Source organism: Cervus elaphus, chromosome 1, assembly GCF_910594005.1.
Source record: "Cervus elaphus chromosome 1, mCerEla1.1, whole genome shotgun sequence".
Taxonomy (NCBI): Eukaryota; Metazoa; Chordata; class Mammalia; order Artiodactyla; family Cervidae; genus Cervus; species Cervus elaphus.
Window position 1 is genome coordinate 44,651,991 of NC_057815.1, and position 16,238 is coordinate 44,668,228.

General features: G+C 38.2%; 1 protein-coding gene across 6 annotated transcripts in view; it reads left to right on the forward strand.

Moving 5' to 3' along the window:
- Positions 1–16,238, forward strand: part of ARHGEF12 (Rho guanine nucleotide exchange factor 12) — a 150,372-nt gene that overhangs the window by 109,329 nt on the left and 24,805 nt on the right. For all 6 annotated transcript variants that reach the window (XM_043901225.1, XM_043901196.1, XM_043901206.1 and 3 more), the window contains 12 exons: positions 1,962–2,004; positions 2,288–2,393; positions 2,824–2,961; positions 3,611–3,643; positions 3,957–4,071; positions 4,713–4,818; positions 6,195–6,407; positions 12,200–12,332; positions 12,620–12,655; positions 12,987–13,141; positions 14,377–14,523; positions 15,829–15,914. In XM_043901225.1, the coding sequence (XP_043757160.1) occupies positions 1,962–2,004; positions 2,288–2,393; positions 2,824–2,961; positions 3,611–3,643; positions 3,957–4,071; positions 4,713–4,818; positions 6,195–6,407; positions 12,200–12,332; positions 12,620–12,655; positions 12,987–13,141; positions 14,377–14,523; positions 15,829–15,914 (1,311 nt within the window). The remainder of the gene's footprint in view (positions 1–1,961; positions 2,005–2,287; positions 2,394–2,823; positions 2,962–3,610; positions 3,644–3,956; positions 4,072–4,712; positions 4,819–6,194; positions 6,408–12,199; positions 12,333–12,619; positions 12,656–12,986; positions 13,142–14,376; positions 14,524–15,828; positions 15,915–16,238) is intronic.

Below are 16,238 nucleotides of genomic sequence, written 5' to 3' on the forward strand. Positions count from 1 at the left end.
ACAGAAGATAACTTCTACCAGAGGTATCACCCTACCTCTGTCATATAGTACGCTCAACCCTCTCTCCTGATGATATGTAGGAATTGTTCTGCTTTTAGTTCAAGACCACCTCTTCCCCTATTTATCCAGATTGTGTTTTCTTATACCTACTCAAAAGATTCTATTCTAGCAAACGTACCCCTTCTCTCCTGCATCATCAGTTCTTTTGTTTTCTACTGAATTAGTCCTATTAGTATGCAGACATGGTTATTTCTCCCATCTTAAACAGACTCACATAGAAACATTTTGGCTCCCCCTCTTCCTCCAGCACTTGCCCTATATTCTTTGTATTTTATTACAAAGCTGCCTCTACACCTACACATGGCTGAATACAGTTACCTTCTCAGTGAGGCCTTCTCTGACCAATTTACTTAAAATTTCATCCCCCTTGCTTTCTGTCACCTTTCCTGTGTTATTTTTGTCCATAGAATTTATATTTTTTTCTTTATCTGTCTATATTCCTGCTCTTCTGCCCTGAATGTAAGCTCCATTAGGGCAGATAGCTTTTGTTCTGTTTGTTTGCTGCTGTTTCCCCAAAACTGAATAGATCCTGACAGAGTGGTCACTCAGATAGTTGCTGAATGGATTAGTTAGGATTCTGATTATAATGCCATTGTTTAAAATATTACACATTATATCTATTAAGATGGTTTTCTTTCATGAAGAAATGACAGTATACTGAAGTTTATGTGAACTTGATGTTTCTTTAGAGCATTCCATGCTAAGGCACACAATGTGCCTTTAGACCAGGTGATGTCTTGTATTTTGCTGCTCATGATCTATATAAGCTTATTAACATCAAAGTGTAAGAACCCTGCTAGATTAATTTGCTAGTTATTCTTTTATGCCACAGGTGATATTATTTCATATAAATACCCACATACAGAAATGAACAGATATATACTTTTTTGCATTTGTGCTAGAAGTACTTCTGGAAAGTTGGCTTGAGCTACTTTATGGCAACTTCAAATAAAGAGAAAACTTTGAAATCCATTTCTATTGCTCTTCAAATAAATATTAGAGCTTTCTTAATTTTTAGCAGTAACTTATTTTCAGATGTAAAACTTCAGACCTTACATTAATTTTTTTTTTTTTAAATTCTGGAAGGATATGACTTAAGTGGGTGTATAATACAGAGTAAATTTGAAGAAGATAATATATTTTCTCCAAATGCAAAATAATTTTTTCTGAGACATTTCCCAAATTAACAGGAGAAAATTATCTGGTAATGGGTTCACAAACTGCAGTTATCATGTGAAAAAAGCATAGCTAAGAAGAAGTAAATTATGACACAGTCATCTTATTTCAGTAGTAAAAACTGCAGATGTAAGAACTAGAGATTTAAGACTCCAGAGTTTCAACACTGACATCCAACACTTTCTCCTTGGGAGTATGACTTCTTGTGAGGGTTCTTTAGCTTTATATACCAATATGATTGGGAATATCATGGTCTTCATTGTGAGTGTCTCAAATACAGTGAATAAAATTGTTATACATGAGTAAGTTTTTCATATGGTAATCTACATATAGTTTAGGTTTTTACCTATATTGATTCAAACAGTGTGTGACTGATTATCTTAACCAGTGATTTTCGAAAGCCCAAACCAATATTTGTTCATTCTAGAAAGCCAAAGCCAACAGGAATAAGTAAGGCACAAAAGCATTCAGTCATCTAGTAAAACGGATTGTAGGTATTTCCTTTATAACATGATCCTCCGGGAAAGGGCTTATTTTCAAGTTCAAACCATAGAATATTCCAAAGCTGGGAAATTTAGATGGGTGGTACCCCAAAAATGAGCTTATACATGAATATGCTTATAAATATAGGTATTCACATTTTTTCTCTATTTCGTTTGAGTACTTATATGCATCCTGAAAGACTCTTGGTGCTATTTCACTTTTTGTCTGTGTTTTTGTTTTAGCACCTGAAAGTTTCTGTTCCTGATGAAATATCCGTAGATCTAGGTAAGTCTGGAGCACCAATGTGCTAGAGGATTACATCTCTGTAGATAAGTAGCTCATCACCTCTCTAGAGGTTTTATCTGTTACACCGTGAATCATATGAATCACAACAGTAAAAGAACCTGTAGTACATTTAAGAGTAAATGAAATGTGAATTTTGAGATAAAATACTTAAAATATATTGAGTATCTCTTTATCTTACTTCAAGTTAAGTTTACACCAAATAGTGCCAGTTACAGTGCACAGAATGTGCACAGAAATCAGGTGATTTCATGTATTTATGCAGAAAAAAGAAGACCAGAGCTTATTCCTGAGGATCTACATCGCCACTATATCCAAACTATGCAAGAAAGAGTCCACCCAGAAGTTCAGAGGCACTTGGAGGATTTTCGGTAAGCCTCGTGGTCTACAGAAGCTGATATGGTCATCCTGAATTAATCTTCTTTTTAGGTAGGAAAAGGTTATACATTCCTTGGCATAACATATGGTCTCTATCACTGTTACTAAAACCTAATGAACTTCTGGTGTCGAAAGGTTGGAATGGTACTGAGAATGCATGGTCCCCTTTCCTTATGGCTGGCAGGAATTGAGCTTAGTACCTATCTGTGCCAAATGTGTCCTTCAAGATATGTATTCTGTTGAGTGACTTCCTCTAGAATTTTCTTCCTGCAGTGTCCCAGGTGACATGGGCCCCCAAATAGAAAACCATGACATTTTACCTGTTGCTAGAAATTCATAACTATGGAAACGCCGATGAAGCATCTCCAGAGGGAGATAGTTTTTCTGTGGGCTACCTCAGGAAGTTTCTCCTATTCCCTTTAGGCAGAAGCGCAGCATGGGGCTGACCTTGGCTGAAAGCGAACTGACGAAACTTGATGTGGAGCGAGACAAGGACCGGTTAACTTTGGAGAAAGAACGGGCATGTGCAGAACAGATTGTTGCCAAAATTGAAGAAGTGTTGTAAGTAATAGAAATACACGTAGAAACGCCCTCTCTACTGAGATGATAATTATGTGTAAAGTACATTTTGAACAAATTTAGAAGGGGTGTCAGGTTGTCTATGTAGAGCTGTTTACCTTGTGATAATACTTGAGAAGCTGGTATCTTAAGTTTATGCTGATATTGTAGATGATGTTCTTGTATTTCTTTTTCTGGGTATTGCTAAAATGAGTAACTGTAGAATTTCTAACTGATCAAAAACAGGTTGAATACTACATTGGCTTTAATTCACAGGCTTTGAAAATATTTCTTGCTATTTTTATAGCATTTATAGCAAGTTGATGACGAAAAAGTGATCCTTCAGGGATCACAATTTTTCTGATATATCATTCCAGGTGACAGAGACTTAGAGTGGGTCCCAAAGCATTTACTGTGCCACAGGGGCTTCCCTGGTGGCTCAGATGGTAAAGAATCTGCCTGCAATGGGGAAGACCTAGGTTTGATCCCTGGGTCGGGAAGATCCCCTGGAGAAGGGAATGGCTATTCACTGCAGTATTCTTGCCTGGAGAATTCCATGGACTTGACTCTGTTTTGTTGATCAGTTATCTGAGTTTAGTAACAGCTCTTTTACTAAACTGTAATATTTCATTTTAAATGCTTTTATTTTTAGGATGACTGCTCAGGCTGTAGAAGAAGAAAAGAGGTAATGTAACTATTTTTTCCTTGAATTTTAAGGATCAAAAAAAAAGAAACTGTCTTTTCTCCTGTCCTAAATTAAGATTTATTTCTTTTAACTTAAAAATATAGACTGTCTCTGGTGGCTTGTATTTTATGTGACTAATATTCTAGTATCTTGAGTAGAATCTTTACTGGTCACAGTGAGTAGATAGCTCTTTATTTTTCACTTGATGAATTCTAAGACTTTCAGCATGGAGGTTTTGGAAGTCATTTGGTGTCTTTATTTACCCACTGTCCCTTCCCATAAGTCTTATTTTACTTAATCCTTTCTCCCCCAGTTCGACAATGCAATATGTTATTCTCATGTACATGAAACATTTGGGAGTAAAAGTGAAAGAACCTCGAAATTTGGAGCACAAGCGGGGTCGGATTGGATTCCTTCCAAAAATCAAGGTAAAACTGGAATAATAATAGTGTGTTCAGGTCGCCATGCTTCTTACATCTGACTGCAGGGCTTTCCTTCTTCTTAGTGTTTACTTTTTCAGCAAATTAGTGTGAAGCATGCCAGCAGGAATAAGATACGGTCCCTGTTCTCAAGAAACTCAAAATCCAGTGAGAAATCCAGATGTTCAAACTAATTGTTAGATGATATGAAAAGTGAAAACAGGAGTTTACACAGAGAGCTATCCTCAGCTTAGTTTTGACCCCATGCTTTTCTTTTATGGTTCCTCTCAATGTTTGTAATTATTTATGTTGTTAGATTATAAAGCTGGATGAAGATAAGGACGTCCTTCATTGTACCCCATCTTGTAGCATAGTGCCTTCAGACATTAGCTTAGCAAATATTATCCAAGAGATGAATAAATTACTTAAAACAAGCTCCCAGTAAATGTGTTATAAAAATACCTTTTACTTTCCAAAATTGTCAGCTCTGAAGGGTTTGAAAAGGCATCTGGATTTTGATGTGTACATAGTGCTGTGTGCCAGCCTCCAAAGACCCTGTGTGTTTCTTTCATTTACATGTAGCCAGTTTCTTTCAACTTGACCATCAGAATTGTGCATCTCTTATCTCTTTGATTGTACCTTGATTCTAGCAAAGTATGAAGAAAGATAGGGAAGGCGAAGAAAAAGGGAAGCGAAGAGGATTCACCAGCATCTTGGGACCCCCTAGGAGACCAAGCCGCCATGACAACAGTGCAAGTATGTGGAAGTTTGAAATGCTGCATTCCCACCATTCCATGCCGTCTTTATATCAGAGGCTCATTTAGCTAGGTTGGGTTGCTGGAGAAAGATGTTCTAGAAATGTTTCCACTGAACCTCCATTGTTTCTATTCAGTGTCATTTCTAACTGAACCCCCGGTGTTCAGTTAGACTTGACAGTTGTCTTAAGTGTTTAATGGCAGTAGAACCATCCCATCAGCTGTTTATAACATAATTTACTTACCTGTTCTGATTTTGTTTGCATTCACTTTCTGATTGTTAAATTTACAAAACAAAATGTACATGAACTTCACCATCATACTTTGTCTTTTTATACATATATGACTCATTTTCTCCATACTTATAAACTGTTGTCCATCTCTTCATTGTGCTTTATTTCCTGATGTCCCTCCACCCTCAGGCCTAACGGAGAGTTGCTCTCCTAGAGAGGGCTACAGGAGAAGTAGAGGTAGTGCTATGGGGAGAGAAATTAGGTCCTGTAGTGGTCCTCACATTGGGCAGTACCACATTTGAAAATTCTGGCACAGTTGGAGTTGGGGACGGGTGTTGTGATCCAGCAAACCTGAGTGTCCCACCCCGTGAAGAATCCTCATTCAAATGTCATGATGCCCCTTGTTGAGAAACACTGAGAAGATGAAGGAAATCTTTAGAGAAGAGGTTGAGGAGAATGGAAAATTTAACAGATGGTAACCATGAGTTCCAAGGGATTCAGAAGGAGAATTGTAGGAGTTAGGGAAGGAACAATTTTAGGATTAGAGATGTATAGAACTGTGTGAAGATGTGCACGGCTATGGGGTGCTTCTCATGGTGACTGATGTGAACACTGGTAACAGGCAGGATGGGAATTATTCTGCATGGTCTCTGAGGCGTGTCACGATGAAGAAATTGTGAGTGTTAGGGAGGAGTGGGGTAGGGGCTTGCTGAGAGCTCACAGAGCCAGCGGGCTTCCTCTTTACCCTGACAGGAATACAGCTTTGTGTGTGTCCATCGCTGTCTGTCGGTGTCCCCTCTCCCCCACCCAGTGCTGGTCTTCTCAGCTCCTTTTCTCAGGACCCTTCGTCCTCTGCCTCTTCTCTCCCCCTTGGCTTCTACCATCTCCCACCCTTTTCCCCTCCTCCTCTTTCGCTCTCCCCTGCCTTTCTCTCTCTCTCCACGCCCCCACCTCCATCCTTCTCTTTCTTTCTTCCTTACTTTTTTTCTACCTTCTTTCCTATCTTTCTGTCTATCTATCTCTTCCTCGCTCTGTGTAATTCATGTTATATGTTTCTAGGGCCCACTATGTTCTTTCTAAATTCTTTTCATCTTTTTTAAAGCTGTTTTGCCACATGATTTATTAACCATTGCTTTCTGTTCAGTTGGCAGAGCCATGGAACTACAGAAGCAGCGCCACCCTAAGCACTTGTCCACACCCTCTTCTGTGAGTCCTGAACCCCAGGACTCTGCGAAGTTGCGCCAAAGTGGATTAGCAAGCGAAGGAGCAGACATTGGATACCTGCCAGCCAATTCCACATCCTCCATGGTTTCAGGGGCCACTCTTTCCCAGGAAGGAGGGAAAGAGAATGATATGGGTGAGCTAATGCTGTCATTCAACTTAGCTAAGCATCAGAATTTTAAAACAACTATACTAAGAAATAGAGGGGCAGATTATTTAAATCAAGACTGAGTCACAGTTTAAAGATTTTAGTATTCTATAAGCAGTGACAAATCTAGTCTGAATGGTAATTTTGAGTTATTATCCATTCAGAGAATATTTATGGAGTTTTCTGTCAGGCATTATCTCTATGGCCAATGTTCGCATGCGATAATTATACACTGAGATTTTTGCCCCATGTAGCTTAGCCTTCTGGAGAAGTGGTCATAAATATCATAAATAAAATACTCAAGTTGTGGGGAGTGTTGAGAGGACTGGTCAGAAGTTAGAAGCATATACAGTAGGTCCTTGTTGTTGTTTATCTATTCTACATACGGTAGTATGTATATCAGTAAGAATTATTCTCTATTTAAGAATGTTATCAATATAAAATGATAGAATAAAAACAACAAAAAATAAGAAAAGTAAAAGTAAGTTAGAGGCAGATATGTTTATGTGCAGTGCATCTAAAGAAGACTTTTAAAAAATCTGAGATACTGGGGTTTTTTTTTAATGCTAACGGGAAGCCTGTTGAGAGAAAGAGGTTAAAAATGTGGGAAATGGACTATATAGCCAATAGAAAAAAGTTTTGAGAAGGAGAGAAGCAATGGTATGCAGAGTATATGTGAAGGGCAAGGTTATTAGCTGAGAGTGAGGATTTAGTGAGAAGGGCAAGAAGATTTGAAGAGTAAAGAAAGATAGGAAGTAATTGTAGGTAATTAAGGAAAGAGCTTATTACCATATTTCTTCATACTTGTTATAATCGGTTTCTTAAGCAAGTGAGCTGGGAGAATTAGGTCCTTGTATTTGGAGAAGGAAATACCCGTTTGTATTGGTGATTTTGGAAGCGGTTCAGTTTCTGGTGTGACAAAACCAAGGGTAGATCCGTGGGAGTGGTCACTGAGGTGGCAGAGAGGGGGTTACTAGTGATGGAGCAGGTGAGGCACCAAGGAGCAAAGGCTCAGATACGTTACAGACATGGATTTTGTGGTGGCCGCGTTTGGTAATAGCATGGAGAGGAGAATGGTGAGCCAGCAGCCAAAGGTTCAGTGTTGCTAGATGGCTCTTGGTAGTGACAACATGACATTATTCAGAGAGTGAGCACCTCAGTGGAGCAAGGGATTTTTATAAGAAAGTAGGATAATAGTCTAAAAGTAGTCCTTAGGAAAAAGAAGAGTCTCTGTCTCATCACCCTGCAGTACATAGTCTATGACAGAAACATCAGTCTCTATCTGAGGGACCTGTAGCAGAAGACAAAGAAGTAGCCGTGACGTTTGTAGAAAAGCCTGGAGGTTCAGTCTTAAGTGGAATTCTGAAGATATTGGATTGAGTAATGCCTTAATTCATGGCTGTCGTGTCTCACTGAAATAAAAGAACAGTAGGTAATGAAGAAACAAAAAGCGTACAGAGGAGAAGCCGAGGAAGAGAAGATATTCTTATTCATAAGAGATTTCCACAAATTTGGTCACAAGTGGTTTGATTGATGAAAGGACATAAAGGAAGTAGGAGCCCATAGTTTGTGTAAGGAGTCCAAGGTGGGACCCATTGGAACCCAAAAGAGACCTTGGGCTTAGAGTTGTCATATGAGTTACAGAGTGCATGAGGAAGAGGTAAAATTGAAAATGATGAATTCACAGAAGATCTATAATCAAAACAGTTCTGTCAGCAACTTTTGATTCTTACATTACAGAATACAAGCAGTCATTCCTGTATCAAAAGAAAATGAATGTGTTCTTTGTTACACAAGTTGAAATCAGACTGATTATATCCTTTATAGCCGGAGATGGAGAAGGTTATACAGTCTGCAAAAACAAGACCTGAAGCTGACTGTGGCTCAGATCATGAGCTTCTCATTGCAAAATTCAGGCTTAAATTAAAGAAAGTAGGGAAAACCACTAGGTCATTCATGTATGACCTAAGTCAAATCCCTTATGGTTTTACAGTGGAGGTGATGAGCAGTTCAGGGGATGAGATCTGGTAGACAGAGTGCCTGAAGAACTGTGGACAGAGGTTCGTAACATTGTACAAGAGGTGCTGACCAAAACCATCCCAAAGAAAAAGAAATACAAGAAGGCGAAGTGATTGTCTGAGGAGGCCTTACAAATAGCTGAGCTAAGAAGAGAAGTGAAAGGCAAAGTAGAAAGGGAAAGATATACCCAGCTGAATGCAGAGTTCAAGAGAATAGCAAGGAGAGATAAGAAAGCCTTCTTAAATGAACAGTGCAGAGAAATAGAGGGAAAACAATAGAATGAGAAAGTCTGGAGAGCTCTTCAAGAAAATTGACGATACCAGGGGAACATTTCATGTAAAGATGGGCACAATAAAGGACAGAAACAGCAGAGACCTAACAGAAGCAGAAGCTGTTAAGAAGAGGTGGCAAGAATACACAGAAGAACTATATAAAAAAGGTATTAATGACCCAGATAACTATGATGGTGTGATCACTCACCCAGAGCCAGACATCCTGGAGTGTGAAGCCAAGTGGGCCTTAGAAAGCATTACTATGAACAAAGCTAGTGGAGGTGATGGAATTCCAGTTGAGCTCTTTCAAATCCTAAAAGATGATGCTGTGGAAGTGCTGCCTTCAATATGCCAGCAAATTTGGAAAATTCAACAGTGGCCATGGGTCTGGAAAAGGTCAGTCTTCATTCCAATCCCAGAGAAGGGCAATGCCAAAGAATGTTCAAACTACCATACAGTTGTGCTTATTTCATGTGATAGTAAGGTAATGCTCAAAATCCTTCAAGCTAGGCTTCAACAGTATTTGAATCAAGAACTTCCAGATATACAACCTGAATTTAGAAAAGGCAGAGGAACCAGAGATCAAATTGCCAACATCCATTGGATCATAGAAAAAGCAAGGGAATTCCAGAAAAACATCTACTTCTGCTTTATTGACTATGCTAAAGCCTTTGTGTGGATCACAACAAACTGTGGAGAATTCTTACAGAGATGGGAATACCAGACCACCTTACCTGAAAAAGCTGTATGCAGGTCCAGAAGCAACAGTTAGAACCAGACATGGAACAACAGACTGGCTCAAAATTGGGAAAGGAGTACGTCAAGGCTGTGTATTGTCACGCTGCTTATTTAACTTATATGCAGAGTACCTCCTGCAAAATGCTGGACTGGATGACTCACAAGCTAGAATCAAGATTGCAGGGAGAAATATCAACAACCTCAGATATGCAGATGATAACCACCCTGATGGCAGAAAGTGAAGAGAAACTAAAGAGCAACTTCATGAGGATGAAAGGAGCATGAAAAAGCTGGCTTAAAACTCAGCATTCAAAAAACTAAGATCATGGCATCTGGTCCCATTACTTCATGGCAAATAGATGGGGAAAAAGTGGAAACAGTGGCAGATTTTATATTCTTCGGTTCCAAAAGCACTGTGGATGGTGACTGCAGCCATGAAATGAAAAGATGCTTGCTCCTTGAAAGCAAAACTGTGCCAAACCTAGGCAGTGTATTAAAAAGCAGAGACATCAGTTTGCCAACAAAGATCCATAGAGTTAAAGGTATGATTTTTCCAGTAGTCATCTACAGATGTGAGAATTGGACCATAAAGAAGACTGAGTGCTGAAGAAAGACTGATGCTTTCAAACTGTGGTGCTGGAGAAGACTCTTGAGAGTCCCTTGGACAGCAAGGAGATCAAACCAGTCAATCCTAAAGGATATCAACCCTGAATATTTACTGGAAGAACTGATGCTGAAGCTGAAATTCCAGTACTTGGCCACCTGATGTGAAGAGCTGACTCGTTGGAAAAGACACTGATGATGGGAAAGATTGAGGGCAGGGGGAGAGGGGAGTGACAGAGGATGAGATGGTTGGATGGCATCACTGACTCAGTGGACAAGAGTTTGAGCGAACTCGGGGAGACAAAGAAGGACAGAGAAGCCTGGCATGCTGCAGTCCGTGGGGTCACAAAGAGTTGGACATGACTTGGCACAAGCTGAGTGAATTGTGTAGTGCCATGGTACACAGTTGTTAAGTCCTCCATGGTATTAGTGCCCTGAAGCTCACTTTAGGGGACCTAAAGCCTGTCAGTAGGCATGCCAGGGGCTTATGCCACTCAGAGGAGCTTCTAGCTGAAAGGACCCTACTTCTACATAGCAGAACAGGAAAGCCAAGTCAGCTGCTAAGTCTTGCATTCTTACACATGTGCAGCATTACTCACTTTTGGCAGAAGTTATTAGAGTCAAGACCCAAGATAATACATACTGCCAAACCTATTAGGGGCGTAAAGAGGAAAATACAAAAGAAACAGAAAAACTGCCACTAGCAGAAAATAATTTAGGTAATAAGTAAGAACTTATAAAAATACCTCCAAATTAGATAGTATTCTTGAAGAAATTAAAGAGGTTGTTATATCTAAAGCAAGAATAGCATGTTATGAAAAAGGAGCAGAGACCAAGAAGTCTTAATATAACTGTTACCTATAATAGCTGTTTTATTAGTTATCAATTGCTTTGTGATAAATTATCCCAAAACTTAATGGCGTAACACAAAAAAATATTTACTGCTTCACATTTTTGGTGCGTGAGGAGCTCAGGATCAGCTTAGGTAGGCAGTTTTGGGTTGGAACCTCTCGTAAAGTTGTAGTCAGGATGTCAGCCAACCATCTGAAAGCTTAACAGGGCCAAGAGACCTGCTTCCGTGCTGCCACAGGTGGCTGGTGACAGGAAGACTTCATGATTGAAACATGAAGCAAACAGTGGCATAATCTGAAAGTGACTGATGGAGTGTATGACTTTAACAAACATTCTATTTCAAGTGACCTAGGAGTTGTGTCATTGGACCAGTAGAAAAGAAAACATAATCCTAACCTAACATGCCTCTTAACCTGGAAAGAATGTTGTATTACAATATGTGTATGGTCACAATAATGTAAGTACACTGTTTTTTGGTTTTTTTTTTTTTTCGGACTCTTAGAATCAACCTATTAGGCGAAGCATAGAATATTTTTAGTTGTGGCTACAAATCAGAATGGAAATGTAAAATTCCTCTTAAGGATACAAGTAAAAATGTAACTGAAAGACATGAAAGGTAAAAGGAAAGAAATATAATTAAAGAGAAGGATACAGACACAAATACCTAATGTGACATAGAGGAAAGTTAAGACACTAACGCCTTGTTGAAACAAATATATCTATATATAATTCCGTCATTTAAACTTAGGGAATAACAGATAAATAGGAATAATAATATAGATGTTAAAGAGTGGGAAGAAAAAAAGGAAGGGAAGTGAAAATGGGACGAATAAGTGAGCAAACTCTTCAAAGATGAGAAATATGAAGTTATTTGGAGGTAGACCATGATGATAACTAAAATTTGAATGAAAAAGATTGGTACTTGGAGTAAAAAAGTATATAGAGAATGTTTCTCCATATCATGTGCTCTTCCTAGTAGTTGCCATGTCTTATGTTGATTTTTTTTAAAGCTGCGTAAAAATGACGGACAGGGAAGCCTGGCATGCTGCAGTCTTTGGGGTCACAGAGTTGGACACAACTGAGTGACTGAATTGAACTGAACTGAAAAATGATATTCCAGTTTATTTTTTAGTGCATGTTAAAATTTTATGTTAGAATTTTGTTTCTAGCTAACCTGCAGTTGTTTAAGTAAGACTATGACCATGGGTGAGGCTGAAGCTTTCTGGGGGACTGATTTTTTTTTTTAATCACTGTCCTTATTAACAACATCTGAATGTCTGACTTTTGTCTTTTCAGGATCAAAACAAGCTGGAGAAACGCCAGCATCTGGAGACTCCTTGGATGGCACTCCTCGTACTCCCAACACCATCTTTGATTTCCCACCTCCTCCATTAGACCAGGTGCAGGAGGAGGAATGGGAAGTGGAAAGGTAATTCAGTGGTGTCTTAGGGGTGTTTAGGGCATTGCTTAAAAGTTCCTCACTGTATAGTATGCCTATACTTAGTATTCTACATGCTTTTTGGGGGAAAGAAATACAATTTATTGGTAGTAAATATTAGATATGTACTAAAATGTTTCTTCATTTATTTGATATTAAGTCATTGCAATATCCAGAAGAATTATTTATCAGTCACTGTGGATTTTTAATATCTTTGTCATCAATTTTTTCATCACCATTTTATTTGTATGTTGACTGTCTATTCTCCCTTGTTTTAGAGTGACTGAACATGGGACACCAAAGCCCTTTCGAAAGTAAGTAATCAATCGTAAAGTAGCTTTCAGTGGGGCATATTTTAAGAAATACATCTTTTTCCCCTTAAGTCCTAGTTTTAAAGGAAAAAAAGCCCTATGCGCAAATCTATTAGATAGTATAAAAGAAATTTCTTAATAAACACAACTATTTAAAAATTTATGGAGGCGTTTATAACACATGTTAGCTATTTTGTAAGGGAGGATGATGTTCCAGGCTCTGCTAAGTAATACTTCAGAAAGCTGACTGATTGACTGTAACGTAAAGATTTGTGCTGTCTCCCATTGTCCGTATGATTTCCTGAAATAGAAATCATTATTTGTTCTTCATTAGGTTTGACAGCATAGCTTTTGGAGAAAGTCAGAGTGAGGATGAACAGTTTGAAAATGACTTAGAGACGGACCCACCCAACTGGCAACAGCTCGTCAGTCGAGAAGTGTTACTGGGACTAAAGCCTTGTGAGATCAAAAGACAGGAAGTAATTAATGGTGAGCTTAATTCATTTTTATTATTCACATATATAGAGTTTTATTAGAGTTAAACCACCCCCAAAACTTGGAGTTTGCTTCAGAGTTTATACTCACCATTTGTTTTGAACAGAGAGGAAATTAATAGATGATCCCTGACCTTTCCAACTTAAAAATGCAAGTGATTGTATGATTCTTAATGATAATTTAAAAGGAAAATGTGTTTAGCATTCAAGTTATTTAAAATTCATATCATTATAGATCTTAAACATGAAAAATCATTGAGACAACACTAGTGCCCTCACTTTACTTTCAGGCTCAGTTTTTTTTTGTGCATAGATTATAAATGAGAAAGCCATGGCTCAGACTAACTAATTGAATTAGTCAAGATCATGCAGCTGGTAAGTGACGGGAAGAAAACTAAAATCTAGGTCTTCCTTTATCCTTGTATAATGTTGTTTATTTTACCCTAGCGCATATGACACAGAAGCTGTACCTATTACTATCTTTAAGTTGTGATTTGAATAAATATACTTCCTGTCTCTAGCAACATTGAGACATGGTGAAATTAAAAAGTTTGGCCTCAGAAATAAGAGTCTATAGGCAGGACTTCCCTGGTAGTCCAGTGGTTAAGAATCCACCTGCTAATGCAAGGGCTATGAGTTCAGTCCCTGGTCCCGGAAGGTCCCACTTGCTGCGGGGCAAGGAAGCCTATGTGCCACAACCACTGAAGCCTGTGCTCTAGAGTCTGTGCTCTGCAACAGAAGAAGCTACCACAAGGAGAAGCTGATGCACTGCAACCAGGGAGTAGGCCCTGCTTGCTGCAACCAAAGAAAGCCCACGGGCAGCAGCAGACACCCAGTGCAGCCTACTTAATTAATTAAAGAGAGTTAATGGGCAAGTTAGATAACATAGAAGAGGGCTCAGTTAAAAGACTATGATATTTGGACTTATAGTTTTCCAGTGTTGTAGTTGTGATTGGTTGGTGCTGGCAACCAATGGATTTTGGAGTACATTGTTAGCTTGTAAGTACAAAATTGTTTTAAATGATACTTTTCATTTAGCAGTATTCAACTCTTAGAGCCAGTATATAGTAGAATTTCATGGAATTAAGAAGTGGCTTCAGAGATACCATATCCTGTCAAAAATGTAAATAATGATTATATTACTCATTTGGTACTTAATTTCAGCCAAAGCCTATGTTTGATCTCATTCTAAGTAAGGTAACATTTTATGTTTCCTATTTTTCTGCTTAGAATTATTCTACACTGAAAGAGCTCATGTTCGAACATTGAAGGTTCTAGATCAAGTGTTTTATCAGCGAGTGTCCAGAGAAGGAATTTTGTCACCTTCAGAACTACGTAAAATTTTTTCAAACTTAGAAGATATTCTTCAACTTCACAGTAAGATAAATTGACTCTGATCTTTGTTCCTAACATTTCCAATAGATAAAAGCTCTTTGGTATAAAAAGGCACCATAACAGTAAAATCTTACAAATAATTGTATCCATGTTGGCATTCCTAAAATTCTATAATTATATGTGAGCATAAGATAAAAAAAAATTGGATCTTTGAATTTCTCCCCAATTCCTTACTTCCACCACATCAACTTTTTTTTATTCAGAGTATTAACATAGAACTTAGGGCCTAAAGTCAATGCTTAAGACAAAAAACATAGTTAAAATTACCCTTGGAAATTCCTGATTACTTACATTATATATGTTTTTTAAAATATATAATCTGTATAATATATGTATAAATACATTTTGTAAGTAGTGATATATAGCATATAATCCAAAACTTTTAGGAATTAAATTATTTTATGGTTTTGTTGCTTGGAATGCTTGAATGAGTACATTAAAAATCAGTGCTGCTGTCTGTCCCTGGTTGTAGTCATCTTGGGCTTTGGAGACAATAGTATCAGTTCCTCTCTTTGTAAGTCACTGTTTCTCCAGGGCCCTTACATTTAGTCTTTCTTTCATCAAGGATGCCATCACCACCTGGCAACAACCACCCACCAAACGGTTGCCTTTTGTTCCTATGTGGGTGATCCTGAGTCTCACCAGTGTGCATGACACATTTGAGCATGATGATGTCCATTGACTGGAAACACACGTTTTGAGAGAAATAGTGGGCGGAGTCACTTGTACAGTTGAAGTTTGTTTTCTAACAAGCATGGCTGGTTACAGATGGAATCTTGAGGTTAAATGTGTATTTGATGCCCCTATACTGTATATAATGTGCTAGTTTCCACATTATTTTATGCTTTGGCAACTGGTTTTCATATAGAAATAAAAATATGTAGATGTATAAGAATTATGTCCAGATTTATATTTAAGGCAATTAGAAGCTATGTGGCTTAGTCGCTAAATCGTGTCTGACTTTTGCAACCCCATGGACTGTCGCCCACCAGGTTCCTCTGTCCATGGTATTTTCTAGGCAAGAATACTGAAGTGGGTTGCCATTTCCTTCTCCAGGGGATCTTTTGGACCCTGGAATTGAACCTGGGTCTCCTGCATCGGAAGCAGATTCCTGCATTGCAGGCAGATTCTTTATTGACTGAGCTATGAGGAAAAAAAGCTATACTACTCCGAAAATCTTTTTTTTTTTTTTTTAAATTTAGATTCATGATACTACCAGTATCTCAGCCTGAAATGAATGTATGCTTAATTTTTTTTCATCGTTTCCGCCCCCCCCCCCCGCCCCAGTTGGGTTGAATGAGCAAATGAAGGCTATTCGGAAGAGGAATGAGACCTCTGTCATTGATCAGATTGGGGAAGATTTGCTGATCTGGGTAAGGACATTGGCGATTTCATTTAAAAATTTTCATAGGCATTTGATCAGATTTAAGGTTAAGCTGCTAACCTTCCCAAGTATGCAAACTCATCCTTTGATGTAAAGATAAAAAGGGTCCAAGTGTGTATTCTTAATTAGTATAATAAGTGCCCATTCAACTGCATTCTCTTTTCTCATCAAATTAAAGATAATAGTTCTTTGTGTTTTAAAGAATGTAGAGTAAAATGGACCTTGATAAAAATAATTTAACTGATGTGGAATTTTAACTGTCTTTTGTTGTCAAAATCTCAGAAATGTGCTGTAAAACACTGGACAATTATAG